This window comes from Erithacus rubecula, assembly GCF_903797595.1.
Source record: "Erithacus rubecula genome assembly, chromosome: 5".
In the NCBI taxonomy this organism is placed as follows: Eukaryota; Metazoa; Chordata; class Aves; order Passeriformes; family Muscicapidae; genus Erithacus; species Erithacus rubecula.
In genome coordinates this window covers 20,482,945-20,506,637 of record NC_136687.1, presented here as the reverse complement: position 1 = coordinate 20,506,637, position 23,693 = coordinate 20,482,945, and the positions used below count along the sequence as shown (strand labels likewise).

General features: G+C 36.7%; 1 protein-coding gene across 2 annotated transcripts; it reads left to right on the top strand.

Moving 5' to 3' along the window:
• Positions 1–100: 100 nt before the first annotated feature.
• RELL1 (RELT like 1) lies at positions 101–23,077 on the top strand. Of its 2 annotated transcripts, XM_079305546.1 has the most exons (8): positions 148–280; positions 5,784–5,903; positions 10,402–10,641; positions 12,308–12,379; positions 13,584–13,641; positions 16,236–16,475; positions 17,168–17,354; positions 20,654–23,077. In XM_079305546.1, exons 3-7 carry the CDS (start codon positions 10,464–10,466, stop codon positions 17,346–17,348), a joined length of 729 nt encoding a protein of 242 aa, XP_079161672.1. In that variant the 5' UTR covers positions 148–280; positions 5,784–5,903; positions 10,402–10,463; the 3' UTR covers positions 17,349–17,354; positions 20,654–23,077. The 2 variants fall into 2 exon arrangements, with proteins under 2 accessions (XP_079161671.1, XP_079161672.1); XM_079305545.1 differs by lacking the exon at positions 5,784–5,903 and having other exon boundaries at positions 101–280.
• Positions 23,078–23,693: the final 616 nt, after the last annotated feature.

Sequence of the window (23,693 nt, the reverse complement as noted above, 5' to 3'; positions counted from 1 at the left end):
CCACCGCCCGGCGCGGCGCCCCCGCACAGCAGCTCCGGCAGGGCGGGCGCTGCAGGCGGCACCGCCCCGGGCCGCGGCCCGCGCAGGCGCCGTGCGGGCAGGGCGCGCCCCGCCGCCGCTGGGCCGGGCGGGGCGGGCGGGGCGGCAGCGGCTCCGCTGCCAGCGCCGAGGAGCGCGGGCGAGGCGTCGGGAATGGCTCCGGCAGCGACCGGCGGGATCCCGCCGACTGCGCCAGCGCCGGGCCTGGCGGGTGACCGGCTGGGCAACAGCTCCGTTCCCGGTGGGTCGCTGCGGCCTCGGTCCTTCGCCGCGGTGGGACGCATCAATCCGCGACCCCCTCGTACGGCTCCGCGGGCTGTGAGCTCGCTGGGCAGCACGGCCTCACTCGCCGCTCGGATGTCTGGGCTGACCCCGCTGCTTCTGCCGGGGGCCGACGCGGTTTCATCGGCGTTCGAGTCCCTGCGGGGGACGAGGAAAGCGGCGAGGCAGGGGCGCGTTCCGCTCCGCCCTGGCCCGGGGCAGCCCGGGGCGCGGGCCGGACGCGCTGGGGCGGCAGCGGCCGCAGTTCCTCTGCTGTCAGCGGAGCGCGGCGGGGCCGCTCGGGCCGGCTGCGAGTGCCCTCGGCGGTGTCACGGTGCTTACTGCCGCGACAGCCCGACCTGGGGATGTACTGGGTTATGGTCAGAGTGGCGAGAGGACCCCCAAAACTATAATGAGGTGTACAAGCTCGAGTCTGGCAACTCCTCCGTAGTTGATTCACTTTAACTGGAATCGGATGGCTTTTAAGATAGAAGTGCATTAAGGAATTGTTTCTATTTTATCCTCAATTGTGAGGTTAAGCTTGGCTTAGTGTTTAGGTTTTGGAAGCGAAAAGTTGACTGTAACCCTTGAGAACTCTGAAGAGCCCTTGTACACGCATACAATCACCAGAGGAAGTTAGTTTAAAATGACATTTTCTTTGTTTATGTCTAACCACAACTGTTAGGATACTAATAATCTCTAAATGGAACTGAATTGCCTGTATAGTCTGAAGTGCCTTTTTTTGGTGCATTGACCGTGATGCTCAAACACTTGTGTTAAAAATTGATGCTCATTTCCACTTTCAGCTTGATCAGCTTTATTACCTTTGGGTGGTATGACATAAGTAAGAGTGTCTGAGAGTAAACTTGTTTGAGAGTAAACTTTCAGCCTAGTGGAAACAGTTTAGATGGCCATACTTAATAGCAAAGAATAAATCCAATAATGTTGCTTGTCTTTCTGGCGTTCCATTTTTATATTATTTGGTGCAGGGAAGCTTGGTCAGAAGGGTTTGAGATACCTACTACCTGCTGTTTATTTTCTGAAAGCAAGAGGAATGGAAGGCCTGTCATCCAGTGCTTTCCACCAGCAGAGGTGGAAAGAAATAAGTAGCACTAAGCATCAGTTTCAGATTTATGTTGACGGGTAGCTGCTGTCTGAGGACCTGAGGTTTTCTATGCAAAAGTAGGAAGAGGAGAGAAACTGTGGATTTTTCTTCTCTTCTTGATCATGACCATGTATATGTATATGTATTTTTTTTTTAAACAGATAAAACCACAATTTTCTCTTTGACTGTTACTTCAGCGTATTGCCTCATGTTCATACATGCGGTGATTACTGTACAGGTTTCCTACTAGTGGTATCTTGAAGAGGCTGTAAACAAATGTTTTAGTAAATGAAAGGATGTGTGTATGTAGGTTTATACAGACTTTTTACAAATGTTTATACTTAGGATTGCTTTATTGAGCTTGAAGGCGGGTGGAGAACTCTTGGTATGTTATTTGCATTTGTAGAATTTAACAGCTGTAGCACCAATTTACTTGTATATCAAGGTGAATAGGATTGTACTTAAGCAGGCTAAAAGTTGGGAAGTCTAGTGAGAGAGATGCAAAAACTATGAAAGAATTTTCTTCTCAGAGTTTTACAAATGCTTTCTGTCAGTGTATCTGCTGTATCAAGATCACAGTATGCCTCTTCACAAAGGAGATACATTGGTTTAGGTTAAAATTGATTTTTGATTCCTGTAAACTAGCGAGGATTGTTGTTAGTGTGCATAAATTCATTGATATAATGTGCTTGATAGCATTGATTTAGTGCTGCTCACTAGATGCTGATTGCAGTTGTAAATTTAACCAATGATATGCAATAGCACTAAATAGCTGATGTGTGCAGAAAGGATTCTATTTCCTTGCTTTTTAATGACCACATTGGTGAAAAGTGCTTCATTGTATTGTAGCAGTTTGCAGGGTGTGTTTTGTTTGAAAACTGAAATTTGAGGAACAATTTTCCGACAGAAATGCAAATGTAGTACACCAATTCTGTATGTTTTTGCCATAGGAGCTATATGCTGCTCAGATAGTGACCAAAGCAATTACAAAATAAGCAGTGCAATTTAGTACTGGTAAACAGTGAACCATAAGCTTTTTGTATCTGTACGTGTTAACACACTATTATCAAACCACATACTGTGTCACTCAAAGAACAGACTAAATCTTACTTCCCTTTATATAGAAATGTTTCCCTTTCTCAACAGGACAAAACTGCTCTATATACTGTGAGTTTGTTTTTCTTTCCATTGAATTCTAAATAGTGTCAGATACCTTCATACTGTGGTGGCTGATGATTGATTAGGTTCAGACTTCCCTGTTGGTTCTTAAGCTCTCTCTGGCTGTCAGAGAATTGCAATGCTTACTGCAATTATTTCAGCACTCAAAATTGTTGAATCTTACGTGCATTATAAAGTAATACTTTTAGCTATACTTTTTTTGCTGTGAGTAGGACCTACCTTACATAGAAGGTACCTCCTTTCTGGATCCCACCCTACCCTCAGGCTTTCAAAGAAGCCAGTCTAAAACTTTCTGCAGACAATTTACTGAATGTGTGCTGATAGGGTGTGTAATTCAGAAAAAAATTGGCATTAGGAGGGAATTTGTCAGGGTGGAGACTTACCTCTCAGACCTCCTGCAAAATTTGCCTGCAGTCAAAATTTTTGTAGGGACTTCAGTGAGCCAGAGATTTTGTCTGTAACATAAGGACTCTTGGCAGGCTCCAGCCTGAGTTACTCTGAAAAGCTTGGTGTTTTATGGTTATGAACACAGTGTTGGGTACCATGGATGCTGTTTGGTTTTATGTTCAGGTGGATTCTGCCTGAGACTTGCTGCCTGGGTTATACTGTTGGTGTTCACAAAGTAGGTGCACTTGGAATGAGCTTTAAGGAAATGTCACTGATCCTTCTGCTCCCTTTCTTGAGATACTGCTTTTGACAAATCTGATGAAGGCTTTGAGGTCTGTTCTTAACAGAAATTCTTAATCAGCCCTGCGTAACCTCTAAGGCACTTGGCGCTGTGTTATTAGTTGTCAGTATGTTCCTTCATCATGTGGCTTCCTTTTTGTCATCTCACTTCCTGCTTATTTCATTTCTGGTTGTAGATTCTGATTACTACAAGGAAGCTAGAAGTTAAGTGGAATTCACAAATGTGTTGAATGTTCTTCTTCGATGATAGGTGTTTTTCCTTTGTTATTCACTCTAAGCATATTCCCTGAAGTACAATTTCCTTGAACAATAGACAAAGAAAGTGGTAGGGAATAGGTTTTCCTCACTTAAGAGTTTTTTCTTCTAGAAAATAAACTTGTTTTAACCTGTTGTTTACTGAGTTTTCTAGTTTGTCTTCTCTCTTCTGTAGCTACTATCTGACTAGTAAGGTAGAGATGCCCTAACATTTCTTAATGATTGTTTTGTGTGTGTGTTTTGGGTAGTGGCATATTTGTGATTGAAATCAAAATCAATGGTCTTGTGATTGAAAGTGGTAGTAGTTTCATCTGCTTAGCTTTGCAAAAGCAATTTGACTGGAGTGTCCACAATAGATAAGTACTATTTGAATCAGATAACTTGTAAAAAGTATATTTATTTTGAAGTTGTATCAAACTGTTCATGTTAAATTTACTATCGGTAACATAATTAAAGACGTGTATTAAATGAATACATGATTACCTGATTAAATGGATACTGATTGCCTACATCAGAGGGAAAGATTTACCTAAATGATTTTCCTGCTAAGCACCTGAAGTAAGACTCTAAGGAAAAATAATTTGACTTGATAATAGAAACCTCTACTGTAGCTCTAATAGAATGCTTTATCTCTAAGTAAGTTGAAGGTACTGAATTTACTTTCTTTTAAGGAAATATTCACCACTTCTGAAATGCTAGGGGATGCAGGCTGACATTGAATTAATTTCACTAAAAATCAAGTTTTTAAAAGTAAAGTTAGTTTCTTAAATTTTTGAGATTGAATATTTAGTGTGTACTTAGGACATCGAGCTAATAAACAAGTTGTTTTTATGCCTGAATTTAAAAGCATGTAATTTAACATGAGAGAAGTTTTACACTAAATTATGCTTAAATTGAATGCTGTAAATGAAAGATCACATCCAGACTGAGAAATCTGATCTAGTGAAAATGTCATAGACAATGGTGGCAGGGTTGGGATTATAAAGTCCTTAAAGTCCTTTCCAATTCAAATCATTCTATGATCCATCCACCTTTGATATCTCTCCTGGAGCTAGGAAGTGTTGTTAGTGTTTGATGTAGTTCAAAATATACTTCCTCTAGAGCCAGGAGAGGATGAAGCACTAAGTACCATCATTTGTGTCTTTTCCTTGCAGGGGGAGCTGGGTTCACAGGCTGACTGACCATTTCTCCTTGTGGCATTGCCACAAAAGCCTTAAGCAATGCTTTTAGCAGCAGTGTGTAGGGCTGTGTGGTGAACTGAACCCCAAGTGATCCAGGTACTAAATAAAGGAAAAGATAGAGCACAAAAAAAGCCCCCAAAAGCACCAAAAACCTCCATGCCAATGATATTCTCTAATTATTTTGAACCTTAAGTGATGGCCCTTTTTTCTGCAGATGGGTAGTGGCACATTAATGGTGAGAAATGCCTAAGCTGATATTGCTCCTGAGGTGAGGTATGTTTTCCAGCTGTGCTTAGCTGTTTGAGCTGGTCATGTGCCATACCATAGTATTTGGTTTGTCTTGTATTTAAATAGGTTGTATGTGATTGGCTTTATGTATTTATGCATTTAATTGACTCAAATATTAATTAACATTAAGGCCAACAATAGTTTGTTTCTGTATACTGTGAGATTGATATCTATGTTTCATTTTTATGCCTAAAAGCACGGAATATGATCCTGTAACTCCTTAAACTTAATGGACAAGAAGATAGTGAATATATATGTACTTATTTTTAGCGGGTGGATTGCTCAAATAATCAAATTCCTAACATGTAAATAAACCTTTTTAAAAGGCATGCCATAAAAGGTAAATGTCATGGGTATAATGGGCAGAGTAACTAAATAGGATTCTTTACCAGCAGAGCAGAGAGAAGATTACATTGTTGGTTATGGGCCACTTTCTGTAAATTAAACAATACGAAAACAAGTGGAATGTGCTTGAAGTAATCAGATGGGTGTAGATTATACTTAGTGTAGGAGATTTAGAAAAACAGTGCATTTTTTTAACACTGAGTTGTATATTGCTAGTATAAGAACTAAATTGTTTTGATCTTGGTTATTAAAAGGATTTGTTTTTCAAGTGTCCAAGTTGTACTTTAAGCAAGATAGGATTAAGATTAAATATTTCTAGGAATTTCTCATGTGCTTTATGAAGAGTTTGTCTGTGTCATGTAAAAACTGCAATTTAATGAAGCATGAAATATTTTTTCATTTATCTGCTAACTTTTTTCCTTCTTACATTCTGTTTCCCAAAGGTGATGTCAATTGTCTTGAGCAGTTGTTGAGGTGGAAGAACACTACCTTTGTATCTGAGTAACAGTGGTTAGAACCAAAGTCTTGTCTGAGGTTGACTATCTTTATATTTTACTTCTTAGGTAAGGATTAAGTAAGAGCAGGCAATATTCAACTTAAGTACTTGTCATATATTTATTTTTAAGTAAATGAGTACATGGGATCTGAATTGGTAGCATGAGTGCAATTTATTATTTACAGCCTAAACATCACTAAATGTGCTGAATATTGCTGCTAAATAATTTCATTTAAATCGCATCTTCAAATAATTTTCATATGTAGACTGGTATGCAATGACTGGTTTATAAAAATGCCAAGGCATCAAAGCACTGAAACAAATCAGTTCTTTTATGAATTTACTCAAGTCCAGGAAGATTGCTGTGGCCTGATTAAAACCATTGAGAAGCAGCAGCATACATCATGAGAATGAGGCAAACTGTCAACAGTCTGATATAAGCATAATGTGCCTCTGGGGAAAGGGAATAGGGAGTGATGTAGCTGTGTCTTGGGACATAAAATATATTTCTCATTTAGATACTCAAGGCTTAGCTTTGCATTGTGTCATAATTGCTGAGGGTTTTGAGGGCAGACTGTGTAGGTTGTTTGATAATGAAAGCTGAGTGCTTTGCTCTGCTTGTAAGGTTACACAGCACCAAGTATTTGATTCAGCTAAGTTAATTTCTTCTAGGATATTTTTGCTTTGCTTTTAGGTGAATTTTTGCATCTGAACAATAAATGAATGGCATCAAGCAGTTTCTGGGCTTTGTATAAATGATGTGCTTTTAGAGAAATGTTATTGACACAATGGTTTACTAGTAATGTTTGTTTCTTGTTGAATTTTAATGGGAGAGTTGAATTTTTAGGTATCTAATTACAACTAAAGAAGTCACATAGGCTTATGTAAGTAAGCTGATATGTTGAAGTATCTAATTTAATGATTTTTAAATGAGAAAAATACTTCTAAGTATGTTTTCCTTCCTAGTTCAAAACTTACATAAACATTAATCCTATTAATAGACTAATCTATGCTACAGAGTGTTCAGTTGATAAATTATGATTTTTCAACATTTTTCTGTTAGTAAAAGAAGTGCCAATGTAGGCACAATTCTCCTTTCAACTTGCATAGCCTGTATCTGTTTGAGCATTTCTCCAGATTATCATCACCCATTGACCGCAGATGAGATTTTAGCTAATGGGATTTTCTTATTGGTGTTTCATGTGTCAGTCTACAAACAGAAGTACCAAATCATAAAACTGATTATGTAGGAAAAAAAAGAAACAGAAAACAAAGAAATTCAAACATGGTTCTTGAATGCAGGCTTTTACAAGTGTTGCACATTAGGTAGGCTGGGAATCTCAACCTGAGTGGTTCCTGTTTTGGAGGGTGGTGATGAAGTTAAATTGTATCTATGTTTTCAGCTGCTATGTTGAGCTGGGGAAGGGTTTCAAGTTGATGATTTAAAAATAATTGTTGGACATTATACTTTTTTTTAATAGAATCATGAAATGCTGAGGGTTGGAGGGGACCTTAAAGATTGTTCAGTCCCAACCCTCCTTGCACTACCTCCCGCTCGACCAGGTTGCTCAAGGTCTTACCCAGCCTGGCCTTAAACACTGTCCTCAAAAAAAAAACTTTTTTTTGCACGTAATTAATGATACTGCCCTTATTTTTTGAACATACTCTGAGGCTATGGCTCCATGTTACTACAATTGCTCTGGGAAATTTTGTTCAAGATGTTATTGTAATGCTAGATGCATTGCAATCTAGATGCTCATTGTAATTTCCCCACTTCAGCATACTCAGTAGAGGAGTTTGCCAAACCTCAGGCTATACTGATTGAGTAAAATGACTGCTTGAAAGCTAAAGACTTTTTGTGGATTTTTTCTTAAAACTAGGTTATATCAGTAATCCTGTTTAAAACTGTTTTCAGGGCTACAGTCTGTCGGGAGCACAGCGAGTGGGACAGCTGAGAGCTGAATGGGAAGGGACCTCCTAAAGCCCTTTGCCTCTGGAGGAATTGCAGTGAAACACGATTTGGAAAGCTTGAGGCATGGTCATCTAGCCATGAGATAAGGCCTCCTTGCTCTCAAGGTTTGGTGGGAATTGCCTGCCATGTTGTGGAGAAAATAGATACTTGTTTTGGCATGCATCACACTTGCTGCAAAGAGAAGCAGAAAATCCAAAAAGTTGAGTTCAGTAAATTTTGTGACCTGCAAAATAGCTTGACTAGCAAGTGGATGTTGGTAGTAGGGGGGTGTTTCCCGTTCATTCTTAAAATGGATACAGTGCAACAAAATCCAAATTATCTGCCTGTTTGTTTTATATTTGAACATGAATGTGCTTATTTATTAATACCCTCAAGAGCTTTTGGTCTACACTGTTCCAGTTGGATTTCTTAGATTCTGAGATGTTGTAGTCATCCAAGTAGTACTTCTCTGGTGTGGTGGCTTTTTTCCTGCCTCAAAAGTAAATGAGATTACTTTATTGATTAACTGAAGTACCTTGTGGCTGTTGTTACCTGATGAGTTAGGGGAAAAAAAAAGCAATTATATTCTGGTATATTAAAGCATGAGTTATAAATTCTTAGAAAGCAAATAAACTGCATGTAAGATCAGCCTTCTCAGTTACATGATTGTATCCTTTATCCTTTCATGTCTTTTGTTTCCTTGAAGTGTAAGAAAAGTGTTAAACTTTAGATATTTTTCAACTGTCCTACTCAAGCGTAGGTTAGAACTTCTGAAGGTTATGTGTTGGTAAATTCTGCATACAGTCATCTGGATTGCTGGCCTCTTAAGAGTGAATAGCTTTCTCATTTTGGTTTTGGGAGCAAACTAGACCATCTGGGTTTGTGCAAAGCAAATACCCCAAGATTCTGCTTTAACATGTTGTTTTGAGATCTGTTCAATAATTTGTTTGCATTTCTTTTCATTTTCTGCATTTCTACTCTTTCCTAGAAAATTATTTTAGAGAAATGCTTAATCCATCGTTTTTTTTGCTAATTGGGGTTTATCAGTTCTTATTTAAAATAATTTCCATTCTTTTCATTTTGAGCAAGTTTTGTGTATTGTATACCACTCAACTGACAATTCAAGACTGTTCTGAAAAATTCAGAAATGTTTTAAAATATTTTCTGTTTCTAGAGGAATAGAAAAAACTAGGGTAAATACCAAATTTCTCTTTGCTGTCTGTGACCTTAATGGTGTTTCTCAAACGCAACTTAGTTATGCAGCCAGTGCAGGAGATGGTTGTGGAATATTGCTCCTTCTGCAAATTTGTGGAGGCTTCTTTTTTTTAGTTTTTGAAAGGAAAGGATTATGATTCTAGACATTTGTGTTGTGGAAGTGTCCCTGTCATGTAAATGGTTTTCTGGTGACTCTTCTATTCTTCAACGAGTTTGATGAATGGTGCAATTGTGAATTTCCTTGTCCATTTCAAATGGATAAAAAACTAACACGTTCTGGTTGTCATTATTTCCTATTCAAAAAAATTGTTTTCAGCTGGAGTGAAGAATAGACAGTAGAAATGCATGTTTGGGATAGTAATGTTTAATCTTTATTATATTGGTAATGTGTATAAAATCTAAGGGTTTGCAAAGATTTTAAGTATGCAACATGTAATTATAGATTTATCTGAGCTGTTGAACTTTTTATTCTTTTATGTTTGATATGTGAGAAGGTACTGAGTTTTCAGTTTCTTTGTGTATATTGGACATAAAAGTGTGTTAATATTGGAAGAGATTGTCCAGAAATGTGGAATGTTCATCATCTGGATGGAGTTTACCTGCACAACCTAATCTAATCAGTGCTGTTTTGTATCTGATATAAATATTTTATATTTTTGATAGGTCAAAATCCCAGTGTATAATATGGAGTTTACATCTGAAATTAAGAACTTATTTGAAACAAAAGTGTTTAATTGTGGATATAGTGTGTGACAATGTTTCAACTTAAATTCTTTGCAAGCAAAAGGAATTCTTTTGTGTCCTGTTTCAGCTTTAAATACAAAATGATTTCCAAATCTCAGACAAAGAAAGAATGAGCCCACCTTATTCTGATGAGGAGGGGATAGATGCTCTTTCTTTTGAGAATTCCACTGTCAAAAGAAAAATAAAAATCAAGGCTATTTCTTTCACACCTGATAATTCTTCTATGCAAGGCTCAATATTAAATCCTGTATTTACTGTCATATTAGGGAAGGATCCATATTTTATGGGTAATTTTGCATGAACTTAGGACTGGAGGAACAGTATAGCATCTTCCTCACCAAAGAGCAATGGTGGTGTTATTCTTGTGTGGAATATGTGAGCCCTCTATTTGAGATGAAGCCTGTCAGGCTACAGTATGGTTGGTTCTTCACTGTTACATTGAAGAAATATCACACAGGCTTTCTGGATTTTAGATGTTGTAATTGTTTGGTGAGGAGGGAATATCTGTTGTTTCTGGTGTAAGTTCTCGGCCAGTAGAGTATTGTCCTCATCATTGCTGAAGGTACTGTGGGGATTTGGTAATTTTTGTAATTTACTGAATTCTTTGAAGTGATTTACAGTGTATAGTGATACATGCATTTATTGATTTACATAGGTGGAGAGGTTCCGTGGGTTTTGTCAAGCCGTGGCTTACAGACAACTACTTTGGCAACTAAAATGGATGGCAATGATGGCAAGGCTGAACACCTAGAGTATATTGCCTTTGCTTTGGTTCCTATTTTCTTCATCATGGGTCTCTTGGGGATCCTTATCTGCCATATCCTTAAGAAAAAAGGATATCGTTGTACAACAGAAGCTGAAGAAATAGAAGAAGAAAAAATTGATGAAAAAATAGGTAATCAAGTCTAATAAACAAATTCCTATTTCTATACATTGCAACTACTATGTAATAATTTATTGTGAGACTTCTGTCATTTCTGTGTCTATATTTGACATCAAAGCAGTGTTAAGAATAATATTTTTGTTACTACATGTCACTTGGGGTTTGCTCTTTGCCAGTCAAATCTAGGAGTGTTCCACTTTCCCATGCAAGTCTGCTAACATCAAGTAACTTACAGAAGGATCAAAGTGTCCTTGTGTTTGTTGGCAGCTCCACAGATGGAGTCACCAGATCATTTTTCTGCGTTCTACATGCTGTTAACAGCAAAGTATTAGTGTACATAGTGCTAGCTGAGAAGTGGCAAAAACCTGCCATTTAAAGCCTAAAATCTTAGCTTTTATGGTTTGAAATCCTAATTTGTTCCTGTTGTGCTGTCACTCTCATCTCTCTATGAAACCAAGCCTTTGGACTGAATCTCTTCATTCTGTTTTGTGTAATGCCACTTAAAGATGCCTTTGTTTTTGTCCTAACATTTATGCCCTTCTTTTTATTGTTCGTTATTCCCGTCTATTCGTACTTGGGGGAAGAAGGGTGTTACCATGTGGCAAGGGCTATGTAGTAACATGGTATAGAGTTTTAAAATGTAAGTAAAAACAAAAGTCAAGTCACTTGTAAATACTCCTCTTCCTCTTCCTTTCTCCCAATTAATTTCTTTCAGTAGGTTCATAATGAGTGCAAATGACAGCAGCTCTGTAGGTAGATCCATGTGGTGCAGTAATGATGTGTCAGTGTGTTCTTAGGCATTAGCTGCCTGGGGCAGCTGTGCCGTGGGTGCAGCTGTCTGATCTGTTAGTTCCCCTGAGTGGAGCTGGGGAGTGGTGATGGAACAGGGACATCCCCTGTGTCTCAGTGGCAGGAGATAGCTTCCTCTAAGTTACATTGCAAAGCTGCAGGTATTAAGATGAAGTGTGGGAGCAGAGGTGGGGAAGCCTCTAATTTACTACATAAGAGAAGAATTTAGAGTCCAGCCTATCAAACTTTCCTTGACCCCATTTTTTAAAATTAAGCATTATATCAATTATTAGGGGAGGGCATAGTTTGTTTTCCTCAGCTGATCTTCAGTCTTTACAGGTTATTCTAGGGAAGCTTTTAATACTGTTAACAGGTGCATTATATTCCAAAAGTTTTTATTTTTTAAAAATTTAATCAGTTGTTATGTCCTTGTAGATGAAGTGAAAATATTATCAGAATCCCCTTCATGCTAAAAGCCAATAGTACCTGTTTTAGAATAGTGATTTGAGACAGTTTAACTTTTTTTTTTCTCTCTGTTGTTACGATTAGAAATGCTGCTCTCTTGTTTGTCTCCTTCTTAGTAGCTAAAGAAGGAATTTTGAAATACGTTGTGTGAAAATTCTGAGCTTAATTAATTCTTAGCTGAATTTGTTGGGCTAATGTGCAATGATAAACCTATGTTCAATGTTTTTACTGAATAAGGATGGTAAAGTCTTGTGTAAGCTTTCCCTCCACAGTGACTCCAGATTTTGCCTATTTTTTAAAATGTAGTTTCTTTTGGTTTTTTATTTCATTTTGGTTGTGACTTTATCATTATTTATTTTTAAAATAGTTCAGTTCTTGATCCATAAAGCCAAGATACTGACAACATATTTATTTCTTTGCACAGAAATGAATGAAACTATACATGAGAATAGTGACACTGTGGGACAAATTGTTAACTACATCATGAAAAATGAAGGTATAGTATTGTGGCATTGAAGTTAGAAGCCCTTTTGATGATGTTTTTTTGATAGTCTGATGTATGATATGTTCGTGTGCTTTCATTTAATAACCAATTGGATCATTCTTAGCTCTTTGAAAGACAATAACTTCAAGGACAATAGGGAAGTTTCTTGCCTACTTGAAAATTGTTTTGTATGGTGAATTCAGGTCATACATTTCCAGATATTTTAATTGTTTAGGTATGTGGGTTTTTGGTTCAGCCTTTTGCTTTGTTTGTGATTGTTGCTTTCTTAGTGGCGGTGTTTAAAGCTGTGGAAACTTTTATGCTTTGGCTAGATTAAACTTCTTGTCCTGAAGTCATTCTTGCAGCTCTTATCTGATGAGAGACTTGTGTATAACTGAGACAATTGGGTATATAGCACTAATGTTGAATCCTGTACATGTTATCTGCATGTATGTGTGCAAAGGTTAAAGAGGAAGATGTGCCTGAGAAAACAAAATCATAGTTAAGCACCCCATGGAATGCTTGGTTAATTCAGGATGTATTTGCCCAATTGAAGAAGTGTTTAGGAGAATGGATATTTTTATAGGACAAGAGCCTTCAGTCTTTTAATTTTATATTTATATAAATCAGAGTTCTAACCACTGAACTGGCTTCGAGTTACCTCTGAATAAAGGCTAGTCCTTTGGAAAAAATTTTGTGTTTGGTTTTGGTTGGGATTTTTTCTGTTGTTTGTTTATTTGTTGGTTTTTTTTTTTTTTTCCTAGACTGTTAGTGCTTTGAGCTTGTGTATTTTTCCTGGAGATTGGGGTTAGGTAATTCATGATAGAAAGTGAGCAATTGGTAGTTCTTGGCTGATAACGAATTTGCATTTTGTAGGGCTCACTTGAACTGATGTTTTTAGTATGAAGTCGAGTTAAATGTGTGAGGTGATTCAGAGATGTTTTTTTAGAGTTCTGTGTAGGTCGCTGCGTTTCCTGGCTTGCACTGGGGTGGAGCTTTGAGTGCGATACAAACTGCAATTTTAGTAGCTCATGTTAAGACTACCCATAGAATAATATTAACTTTTTTTTCTGCAGTTTTCTCTTATGCTGTTTTGGAGATACATAATGCAGTCATCTCTCTTTTAAATGAAATTTCTTTGAGGAACTTTAATTTTGGTTTTGTTTTTTATGAAGTTAGAATGATTTTTGAAGAGTTCTGTTTATTCTCATTGCAGCAAATGCTGATGTGTTAAAGGCCATGGTAGCAGATAGCAGTGTCTTTGAACCTGAAAGGTAATTACTCCTCATTTTAATACATGTTTCCTGAGGCAACTAAAAGCATATGCTTTCCAAGGACTTTATTTGCTGAACACTTCTAAGATTACATTGCTTGCTTGAGTTACCAGCTAAGAGGATAATACTTTGATTTTCTGTTGTGTCTGAGTCCTTAAATTTAAACATACACTCTGGGTTAGTGACTGGCTCTTCTGGCTATGTGTGCTAAGTGCATGATACAGTTTTACTGCATTTTGGGCTAAAGATTGACAGATGCTGCAAGTACTGGTTTACTTTGGGGTGAAGTTACATACAGGCTGGCTTAGTCCAAAGCTACTCTGGCTTCAAAGATCAGAACAGCACTCATTTCATTTGTGTAGGTGCTAACTTGAGGCATCTTTTTCTGTCCCCTTTTGGTTTACTTTTTTCTTTATAATTGTGGCAATAGATTTTGGTTGACCTACTTCTTAGGATTTTTCACTGCACACCTGTTTAGATACGCAGAGAAAGCAGCTCTGCTTTAGATGCATTGCATATGTAAAAAATTTGTATATGCATCATATATGTAAAGTGCTTGAACTGTTCATGAGTACTTTCAGCTATATCTAGACTACTCTTAATACTCTTCATACATAACCCTGTGTTTCAAGGCAGAGGAGATGAAAGTTCAAGTAGCAGTGTGTTGCCTATAAAAGGAGTGTATAGTTTCAGCAAAACACAGAGTTGAGTATGTAACCGTTAAACACCTGTTCTCTTGGTGAGAGGCTTGGTTATTGTTAAAAACCCCTGAATTTCCAAAGGGATTTATTCTCAACTATAGGTATTTTTTAACTTCTATAGTTCTGTAGAAATACTTGATTTTTTTGCATAGGCATGTGTAATGTTACCTTGGGCATTTTAGACTATAGTTTCAGTGGAGAATTAAAATGTGAAGTTTAAGGAGGAGGGAAAATGATTGCTCTTACAGAATCTGACAGATACTCCTAAAGCTTTTGTAATCAAGTAGAAATCCTCTATTTCTTTGCAAGTTCAGTGCACTATGAAACTTCCTAATTGTAGAAATAGTTATGGCTGAGTAAAAGCTACACTTCTCTCACTTGAAGCCATTAGTTCTGTCATTGCTTCAGGTATTGAACAATTTTTATTTTCCTTAATAGCATTTTCTTACTTAAGACTATTAAATATTTCTTGTCATTATTTTTATTTTGAAAATAAACATCCAAGTAATTCCCAGTCTTCTCTGCCATGTTTTACTTCTTTAATTTATTCTTTCTGTTCCCCTTTGGAATTTCTACAGTTTGTTTTTATCTTTCTTGAAATAACGTTTCTAAATCTGCATGGTAGGATCAGATGTGGCATGATATATGCTGAGTAATGTAAATTTAGATTCACAGGTTATACTTCTGTTATTTCCACTGTTTTGTCTTTTTTAAACAAGACTGTTATTAGTGATTCATGTTCAGCACATGATCCTCTTTTTCTGAAGAATAGTCATCTATCTTGTTGCTTCTTAATCTAGGTTTGTGTAAAGGTTTTCTGCTAAAACCCTAAGAATTTGTGTTGTTTTTACTGCAATACAGCCAGTATTTTTTGTAAGATTTGTGTATGTGTGAATGTCTTTCACAAGCATGTTCTCTTATCATTCAAATTTCTTGTCTTGACCTTTGCAGCTGCTATGGGTGACCTAAAGTCTATGGGTACTTTAGCTATTCTATTCCGTTACCCAGTGAACTGTTTAAAGCACTGGATATCACCAGGACAAACTAACACATTTAGTATGGCTTTGCAGTTTCACAGCAAAGAAATCAGAGATATATCACTTTCTGTATGTATTCACTTTCTGTATGTCTTTTTAACTTTTTTTTTTTTTTTTACAAGGTATGCCTCCTTACTCTACAGTTACTTCACCTTTCATGAGCTCTGGTCTGCTGTGTTACAATACATTGTTAAAATTGTTGCTGAAGTCCAAAAAAGTACATGTGGTTTCTATCTATGCTATCTGTATTTCTGTTTTAGAGGAAAAACATTGATTTGATTAAGTAATCTCAAATGCCTTTTGGAGGTTGTACTGCTTTTACTTCCTTTCTTTTTAGGTACTTAACATTTTATTTTTTCCCTCTAAGCTGAGTGATGTTGTTTCCTCTTGTTGTGGTACACATTTTAGCTTTACTTTCTTTCAGTATTGTGGGACTGTGCTCTTCTTCTGCAAGTTCCTTGAGGTCTTGTAACAATTCTGAAATACTTTCCACGGTTTTTCAAGGTAGTTCTTTTGTGAGTGTAATGAGCTTATTGAATGTCTTCATCAGTATAAGTTCATGTAACCTATTCTCTTCTGCTTTAGCCTGATACTTTCCCCCTCCAAATTTCTTTGTCTTTTGTGTTAGTTACCTTAACTACATCATGACTGCAGGTGAATTAATTTGTGAAAGTGATTCTAACTGCAAAAGTATTCTATTGGAAGGAGCAGTAAGCCAAGCATCCTCACAAATAAATGTTTCTGTAAAAACTGATTATTCACTAGACATAACTGAAGGCTGGATTTCATACTTTTTCCTTTTTAAGAAATAGTATTTTATAGTAAACATTAAACTCTCTATTTCTTTTTCGTACAGCCCATTATCTCCTACCTCTCCTGAGAGTCCAGTGAGTCCAGGGACTCCTTTGTCACCAGGAGTTGTTCCATTCAGACATAGCTGCAAAGCCCATCATTTCCATACTGTTGGAGGAGTGGTAGAAAAGGATGTTTGTACTCGCTGTAGTCACAAGCGATGGCACCTTATAAAGCCAGCTCAAAAATCTAAAGAGAACAGAAGAAGTCGTATTGGAGAAGTTACAGTCCTTTCTGTGGGAAGGTAAGGCTTAGGTCATTTTGTTGTATACTTCTCTTAGAATGCTGCAGTGGCCAGTGTTGGATCAGATATCCACAGATTCTGCTCTGTTTATAAGGTCAGTGATATCTTTTTTTTTTGTTTTTTTTTTTTTTTGTAACCATGTTACTATTATGAAGTTATTTCTGTAAGAGGTAAATGCGAGGCTTTTTTTTTTTTTAGTTTTTAAATTTTTTTTTAAGAGCTATGTAAAAAGATGGAGATTTACTGAGGGTATAAATCTAAGGCTCTTGCTCATTTGTTACAGGCTAAAAAGAAACAAGAATTGCACACTAATAAATTTCTCTGTGAATTTGGTATTTCTCAAATAAGAGTGAGGCTATAGAAACCACTTCATTCTCTTTGTTATTTTTTATTCCTATCTTATATTGTAGTTGTCTTTGTATACAACTTCTTAGAATAGTAATTTTAAATCTGGATTCTGCTTCAAAACACAATTCCCTGAGAAAGAGTGATTCAGCAGTAGTGTGTACCAGAAATACCTATAGGAGATAGGAAAGAGGATGCTCTGAAGAGAATCAGGGTCCGTGTAGGTGTCTGCTCTGACATCTTGTTCTTGGGACCTGGGAATTTGTTTCTGCCCATGCTGTTGCTTCTGAGAATGATCTAACTCATCTGTGGGGAAATACAAGTGAACTTTCTTTTGCTCACCTTAGATTTCGAGTCACAAAAGTGGATCACAAATCAAACTCCAAAGAACGGAAAAGCTTGATGTCCATTACGGGCGTGGAGAGTGTCAATGGTGAGATGCCTGCCACACCTGTGAAACAGGATGCAAGTGAAGCACCTGCCACACCTGTGAAACAGGACATGCAGGAGAGGAGAAGCTCAGAGTAAATGCAGGTATCAAACATTTGATTGTTTGGAACTCATATTGAAAGTGTTATGTTGTAAAATATGTGATAGTAATAAGTACAGTTGAAAATACATCAATTCTTTGTGAGAACTCGTCTTTCAACTTGAAAATTCTCTACACAAGTATGCAAGAATTGCATGTGGTCACTCAGTTAATGATAAATTAGGGAAGGCTTTTTTCTCCACCAAATTCTTACCTAGTTGTGTTTGTATTTAGAGTAGGTATTGAAATAACTGTTGTGGGTGTGGCATCTCTAGTCCAACAGATAAAATGTCTGCATATTAATTTTTTGGCATTAAACAATGGCTCAAATTTAGTGGCAATGTGCTTATCGTTCAAAACAAGCAAGTGCTGCTGACAGTTGTATCACTGGAATAACTACAGTTATTCAATAACTACAGCAGTTTCCTTATGCTTGCTGCTTTGTACTGCATGCTTGTATGAGATGATTGCTTACTAGATACTTTTCTGATAGATCTGTGGAGCTTTGAATAATAGCAGTGGAGTCACATGAAACTGCTGATCTCACAGGGATCTAACTAAGATCTAACTAAGGTTGGGGTTTTCTTGTGAGTCATTAAACTTCAGTGAATTGCTTGAGTTACTCTATTATGCATGTGAAAAATATGCCCAGCATGGTTGTGAAGTGCAATCCTCGCTATGTTTTTGCTTTTTTTTTAAAGTTTTTTAAAACAGTTTAAAGTGTTGGGGGGGAAAAAAACCCTGGAGGTTAATACTTTTAGTCTCTGTTTGATGACATGCTGATGGATAATATGAAGGGGAAAGATGATTTTACACAAATGTGAATCAAAATTTGACACTTGACCCTTGAGGAAGAAAGTTTCTGGGGTGGCATAGTAAAGGTATTGGACTTGAAGAAAGTGAACAAAATGCACACTGCCAAACTCTCTGTATGCTGAGAGAGAGGATAAAATTAGGTTGTGCCAAACTATTGGTAACCTGAAATGGAAGAGGGAAATGCACAAGAGGAAATCTGGTCTGTTTAGAAAAGCAACAAGACCCTAATGCCCTTGAGTACCTTGAGATTAAAGTAGAGAGCTGGTATGCAGTGTGATATTTCCTCCCAAACCTTAGTGGCAGCACAGGTTTGACTACTGAACTAAGCAGAGTGTACTTGTCAGGGCTCCATGCCTCATCACTAAATTACACCCAGGTTTTTTGAACCATTGCTGTAGGGGAAGAGAGACTTGGAGATGTGGTATGCTTTCAAATAATAAAAAGTTATGGAGGGTAATGAAGTAGATTCATTTGTTTATTTTTTCCTCAGTAAATAAGAAGACACTGATAGGCTAAATTGCAAGGAGGTAGGGCTCAGGTTTTAAAAATTAAGAAATTGGAATAAGCATCTTTATTGCTGGATATTTATAAGACCAGACTGGACAAATGCTTGTCTATGCCAGTGTTTTGATTTTTGATCTGTAGCACATTTTGGCAAATCACAGCTGCCTAGTGGCTGCTGTTTCAGTGTTGCACTGGAATCTCTGAAAGTTGGTGAAAGGCAAACGGTGCTCTTCTGATTCAGAATAATGTTCTTGTGCTCAAGGTTGTTTTTTGTTGATGTGGTTTCTATTTCTTCCCTTTTTAAAAATCAATATTAGCTAAATGCAATAGGAGATAATATCTTGCTTCACTAAATTGGCATTTCCATACCCAGCTAGTTTTTCTGTTAGTTCTTTAACTATTTTTATTTATTTTCTGTATCTCTAGTGGGAGATACAGAAATCTCATCAGATTGTTCATAATATGATTTTTTTTTCTACTTAAAGGCAAGCTACTTGTCTTCTCTATAAGTCTAGATACAGAAAAAATAGGGTGTATATGAAAATAAATTCCAATGCACTTTGTTTAAAAAAACCTCATCATTTTGAAATCACTCAAAATGTTCTGTAGTACAGTTTTCTCTCTATTTTGTTCTTTCCTTTCCTATATAGGAAAGCTGTTCCCTGTAATTACCTAAAAGTTCCATAAATTAACCCATTACTACTTTAGTTTAAAAATAAGCTGTTCTCTAGAGAGATATGATAGTAAAGCTATAAAAAAATTGTCCATCTATGGCATCTTTTTGTTGTAAAGCCTCCCTTAGGATTAAAGTTTTAGCCCTTCTGAAAACAAATGTTCTAATAGCAGAGAAATGGCTTGGCAGAATATTTTAATGGTCTCCAGTCCAACAGAGCTATTTTGTAAATCATCTGGGAAACTAGCCAGGTCTGTTTGATTTCCACTATAAAAAGTAAACAGATCTTGCAGAAAAAGGGTATGATAGTGTTCCCTAACACAGTTCTAGATCAGTTTTTGTCTACTATCTTGAGAACCTGTTCACATGTAAACAGGTAGTAGTTAGACCTTCAGCTACTTATTTCAGACTTTTAATTATAAAATTATTGTAGCCCAATTTACTGAAACTGAATATATAAACAGCATTTAAGACTAGTCAATGCATTTCTAATTAAAGCTTATAGTTTGGGGGAATTTGACTCAGATCTTCAGATGCAGAGGAGGAAGGCAGACATAAATGTGTGTTTAACTGCTTCTAGGAAGGGTTTTTCTGTCGTTCAGAGGCAGTAGATTTGTGCCTTGTGGCTGACTTTAACCACTGTTACTGAGAGTTCCTGTATGAGGTGGAATTCCTGAGTTGGACAGTACCTGAAGGAAGTGGCATTGCTGATTGCCTGTATTCACTGCTACTCTCAAGTCCAGGGTTTTTTTCCCTTAAACTGACTTGTTCTGAAGCGACCTCTACAGTGTTTCAGCTTACCTAGTGTCCTGCTGGCTGCATCATTGGAAGTTGTAGCATGCCTTCTCTATGTCTTCAAGGTCCATGTTCTCAGCAGACTCCATTTCATCAGTTAATTTTATTTCAAATATGCTTAATGGCACATAGAAAAGAGTAGTAGATACACAACTGATAATTTAAGTCAAAACTTTAAGTTGAACTCTTGCACATCCATTTTAAGCTACTGGGTAAACAGAAGCTGTTACTAATACACTGAAGCAGTGTAACATTTTCCATTTGTAGTGCTTTGCACTGTGGTGTGATTTGTCAGTTTGTCTATGTGTTTGCATTTCAAGAGTACTAGCTCAATTTTTAGTTCCTCTTTATGATTTCACATGCTAAACTTGGAATGCATGGCAACTACTTCATGCAATTGTGACTTTTTTTTCCCTTCCATTTCAGACCACCTGCTAACTTTTTAATTGGTGTATCCATCCTAAAACTAATTCTGCTATTTGGGTTTATTTTTAGAATTGTTTTCTTCTCTTACAGGTGGACCTTTTAGAAGAAGATTTTCTGCAAGCACTTAGGAGAAAACTGAAAACTCCCAAGAGATGCATACTATTTAAGGAAATATATTTATGGCAGTGTAGCATTTTACAGGTTCTGTGATGTCATTCTTGCAAGGTTAAACACTTAATGGTATTTGACCAGTAAACTAGTGAGATCTAGACACTTAAATACTGTTGAGCTGTGTGGACATCATAACAAATGGTTCATCTGGGAAAGAAAACATACATACAAGTTTTTGGACAGGAAAGGTAAAGGCTTTATCAAGTCTTAAACTCTTGTACTTAAGCATTTGTGAGCTCTTAGAGTAATACAGTTACCTCGTGGATAAACTGCATTCACCCCAATGGTCCATCTGGGTTTTACTTCTGTTCTGCCCACTCCAGAATTGACAAGTTTTTGCTGAAGATAAAAGCCAGCCTTTGAAAGATGAAAATATCTTTTAATCTGACTGCTTGTCGCCAAGTAAAACATACAAGGAATGTCAGCCAAATCTGACTGTGTACCTTTACTACATAAGCCTTCAAACTCTGCAGGGTACCTCAAAGTAGAGACTGGTTCAGTTATATGCAATTTTTAAATTAAATTGTTGTACCCCAGACCTGTACCTCTCCCTTAATAGTTAACATGGGCTGCAGAGCATCTTTTCCTATGCAGTTGGATGAGCTCTTGTGGGGTTACTTTCCTCAAGGCCTTGTGTTCTCCTGTTTTCTTATAAATGCTCACTCATTTGAAGAGTGCCTCATAATTTTACTTTTCATTTTTTTTGTTCTTACCCACAGGTTTCTTATTAAGCTAAGGAACACATTTCAACCCTTAGATAAGGATATGGAATATTGGGCATTAAAAAATTTATGGAATATATGCTAAAGTACTTCAGAGTGGCTTTATTGGACTGAGGGTAGTAGTATTCATTGGCACCAAAATCTTAAGCCAGTGTTACTCCTTTCATATTTTAAGTGTGTCTTAATGTTAAATTTATCATGGTATTGTGATGTTAATTCTCTGTATCTACTTATGATCTTGGCTTTATCCTGTTACTTGTTTTGGGGAGGGAAATCTCTGTAATACTTCAGCAAACTTTTCTGTGTAGTAGAAAATCATATCATTTGTTCTGAGTGCCTAAGAATGTAATCTCTAATATAATGCATTTTGGAGATTGCACTATTCTGAGAACTATAACTTAATCTTTATGAACTCAGTGTATGTTTTGGAAATGGATTTATTTTAAATTGATACCTTCAGTCTTTTTAATACAAGTGCTCTATATTCTTTTTCTGCTTCATATCTGAGAATTGTTTCTTCATCGATTTATGTGTTAACAATCAGTGTGTACAAATTTATTCTTCTTGCTTGTGCATTAATTACTCCCATGTCTTGTCAGGAAACATCACGTTTTTTCACTCTTGCTGCAAGTATATGCTGCTGATGGTCTTTCTTCTGTGTGTATCCACAAGATACTGACTGGTCCTATCAATATGTACTTTTCAGTGATGCTATATTTGCCATAAAACATACCACTACCCCCCAAACTTTGAAAATAATAAATGTTTTATTGTTCTTTTTAAAATGGGTATTTTTAGAGATAATTGTCTGTCCTTGAGAATCCAAAATAACTGTTTGACCAGGTCTCTAATTTCAGTGTTTAACACTGCTCCCAAATTTAAAATCAGTTTGTGAAATCTCTTCAATATTTAAGTACAGCATAACCACCAACCTCATTTTACAGGCATACATTAAGCTTTACATGATTATTTGTGTGAAGAATATTTCTAGAAGATTTAATTAGTATTGGCTGTAGTAGTAAGCATTCAGTTTCCAAGAGATTGATAGATTTGAGTAGAAAATGTTATTGGAAAAAGGGAGCATTGGAGGAAACAGAAGTTTTCAAATAATTTTCAGAAAGAAAACAGAGTTACAGACTGATCCCAAAGCTTTTTCTAAAAAAAGGGCAGTTTGTCTTGATATTGTATTTTCATACATGATGGGTTAGTACTGCCAATAAATGACAAAAGGATAGAAGAAAGTTTAAACAGTAATGTGTATTTTTTTACTTATTTTAAAATAGTTTCTATTTTGATTGCATTGAAAATACGTGGAATAAAAGGGATGGAAAGATGTTGCATATGTAAAACATTGTTTACCTGTATAAAGTAATTATGTAAGATATTATAAGACCTGATATGTGCAAGAATTGAATTGATGCATTGCTACCTAAGTAAGAGAGGATTTAGAAACTGTGCCTGTTTTATTGCCTTTAACACTACACTGCTATTTTGTAGGGGTATGGATACTGCCATATTGGTCTGCTTTTCTTAAATTTGCTTATCAATTGTATTTTTAACAAAATAGTTTATATAAAACTTTTATACTACCAACCAGTAAATAAAAACTATTGATTCTTAAGCTTGCTTCTGACTTCCTTATGCCTTCACCGATTTAGTGAAATTTAATTTTTGCACCATCTGAATGTAAAATGCAATCTTTTTGCCTCTTAAGTTTTTGTTTATGGAGGTAGTGAGAAGGTTAGGTTATAGTGTGATGTACTTTAGAGCAATTTTATTTTCCTCAGGACAATTGCAAATACTACTTCGGTTTCATATTTAAATGGAAAAGACAAAAATCTGTATACTTTAACCCAAGGTGATATCTTAGATTAAAAGTGTCAATACTTTAAACTTTTTATTGTATTTGATATGGAGCTTTTAAAAAATACTCAACATTATTCTTAATGTTTTCATAAGGTGTGGAATGAATAATCACAACTGACAGGAAGCTCTTTGCAGTTGTTTCCTCTCAGCCTGTGTCTGTCTGTGATACTGCAATGTTCCATATCATGTTCTCACAGATGTCTGTGATCTGTAAAGGGCATTAAAAATGGATTTTGCTATATTAATAGTGTGAAGGAGCATTGGAGCAAGTTGTAGCTACCTGAGATAGGATTATCAGTGTACCACCCTTTTATAGGTTTGGGGATTTTTATTATTTCAGTGTTCCTAGCAGTATCATGTAGCATTTGTTT

What these genes read in the sequence shown, in the direction of transcription:
- RELL1 (XM_079305545.1), top strand. Translation starts at nt 193, where the DNA reads ATGGCTCCGGCAGCGACCGGCGGGATCCCGCCGACTGCGCCAGCGCCG. An exon ending in AAAAATTGATGAAAAAATAG is followed by an intron (nt 10,642 to 12,307) that starts GTAATCAAGTCT and finishes TTCTTTGCACAG; the next exon opens with AAATGAATGAAACTATACAT. An exon ending in ACAGTCCTTTCTGTGGGAAG is followed by an intron (nt 16,476 to 17,167) that starts GTAAGGCTTAGG and finishes TGCTCACCTTAG; the next exon opens with ATTTCGAGTCACAAAAGTGG.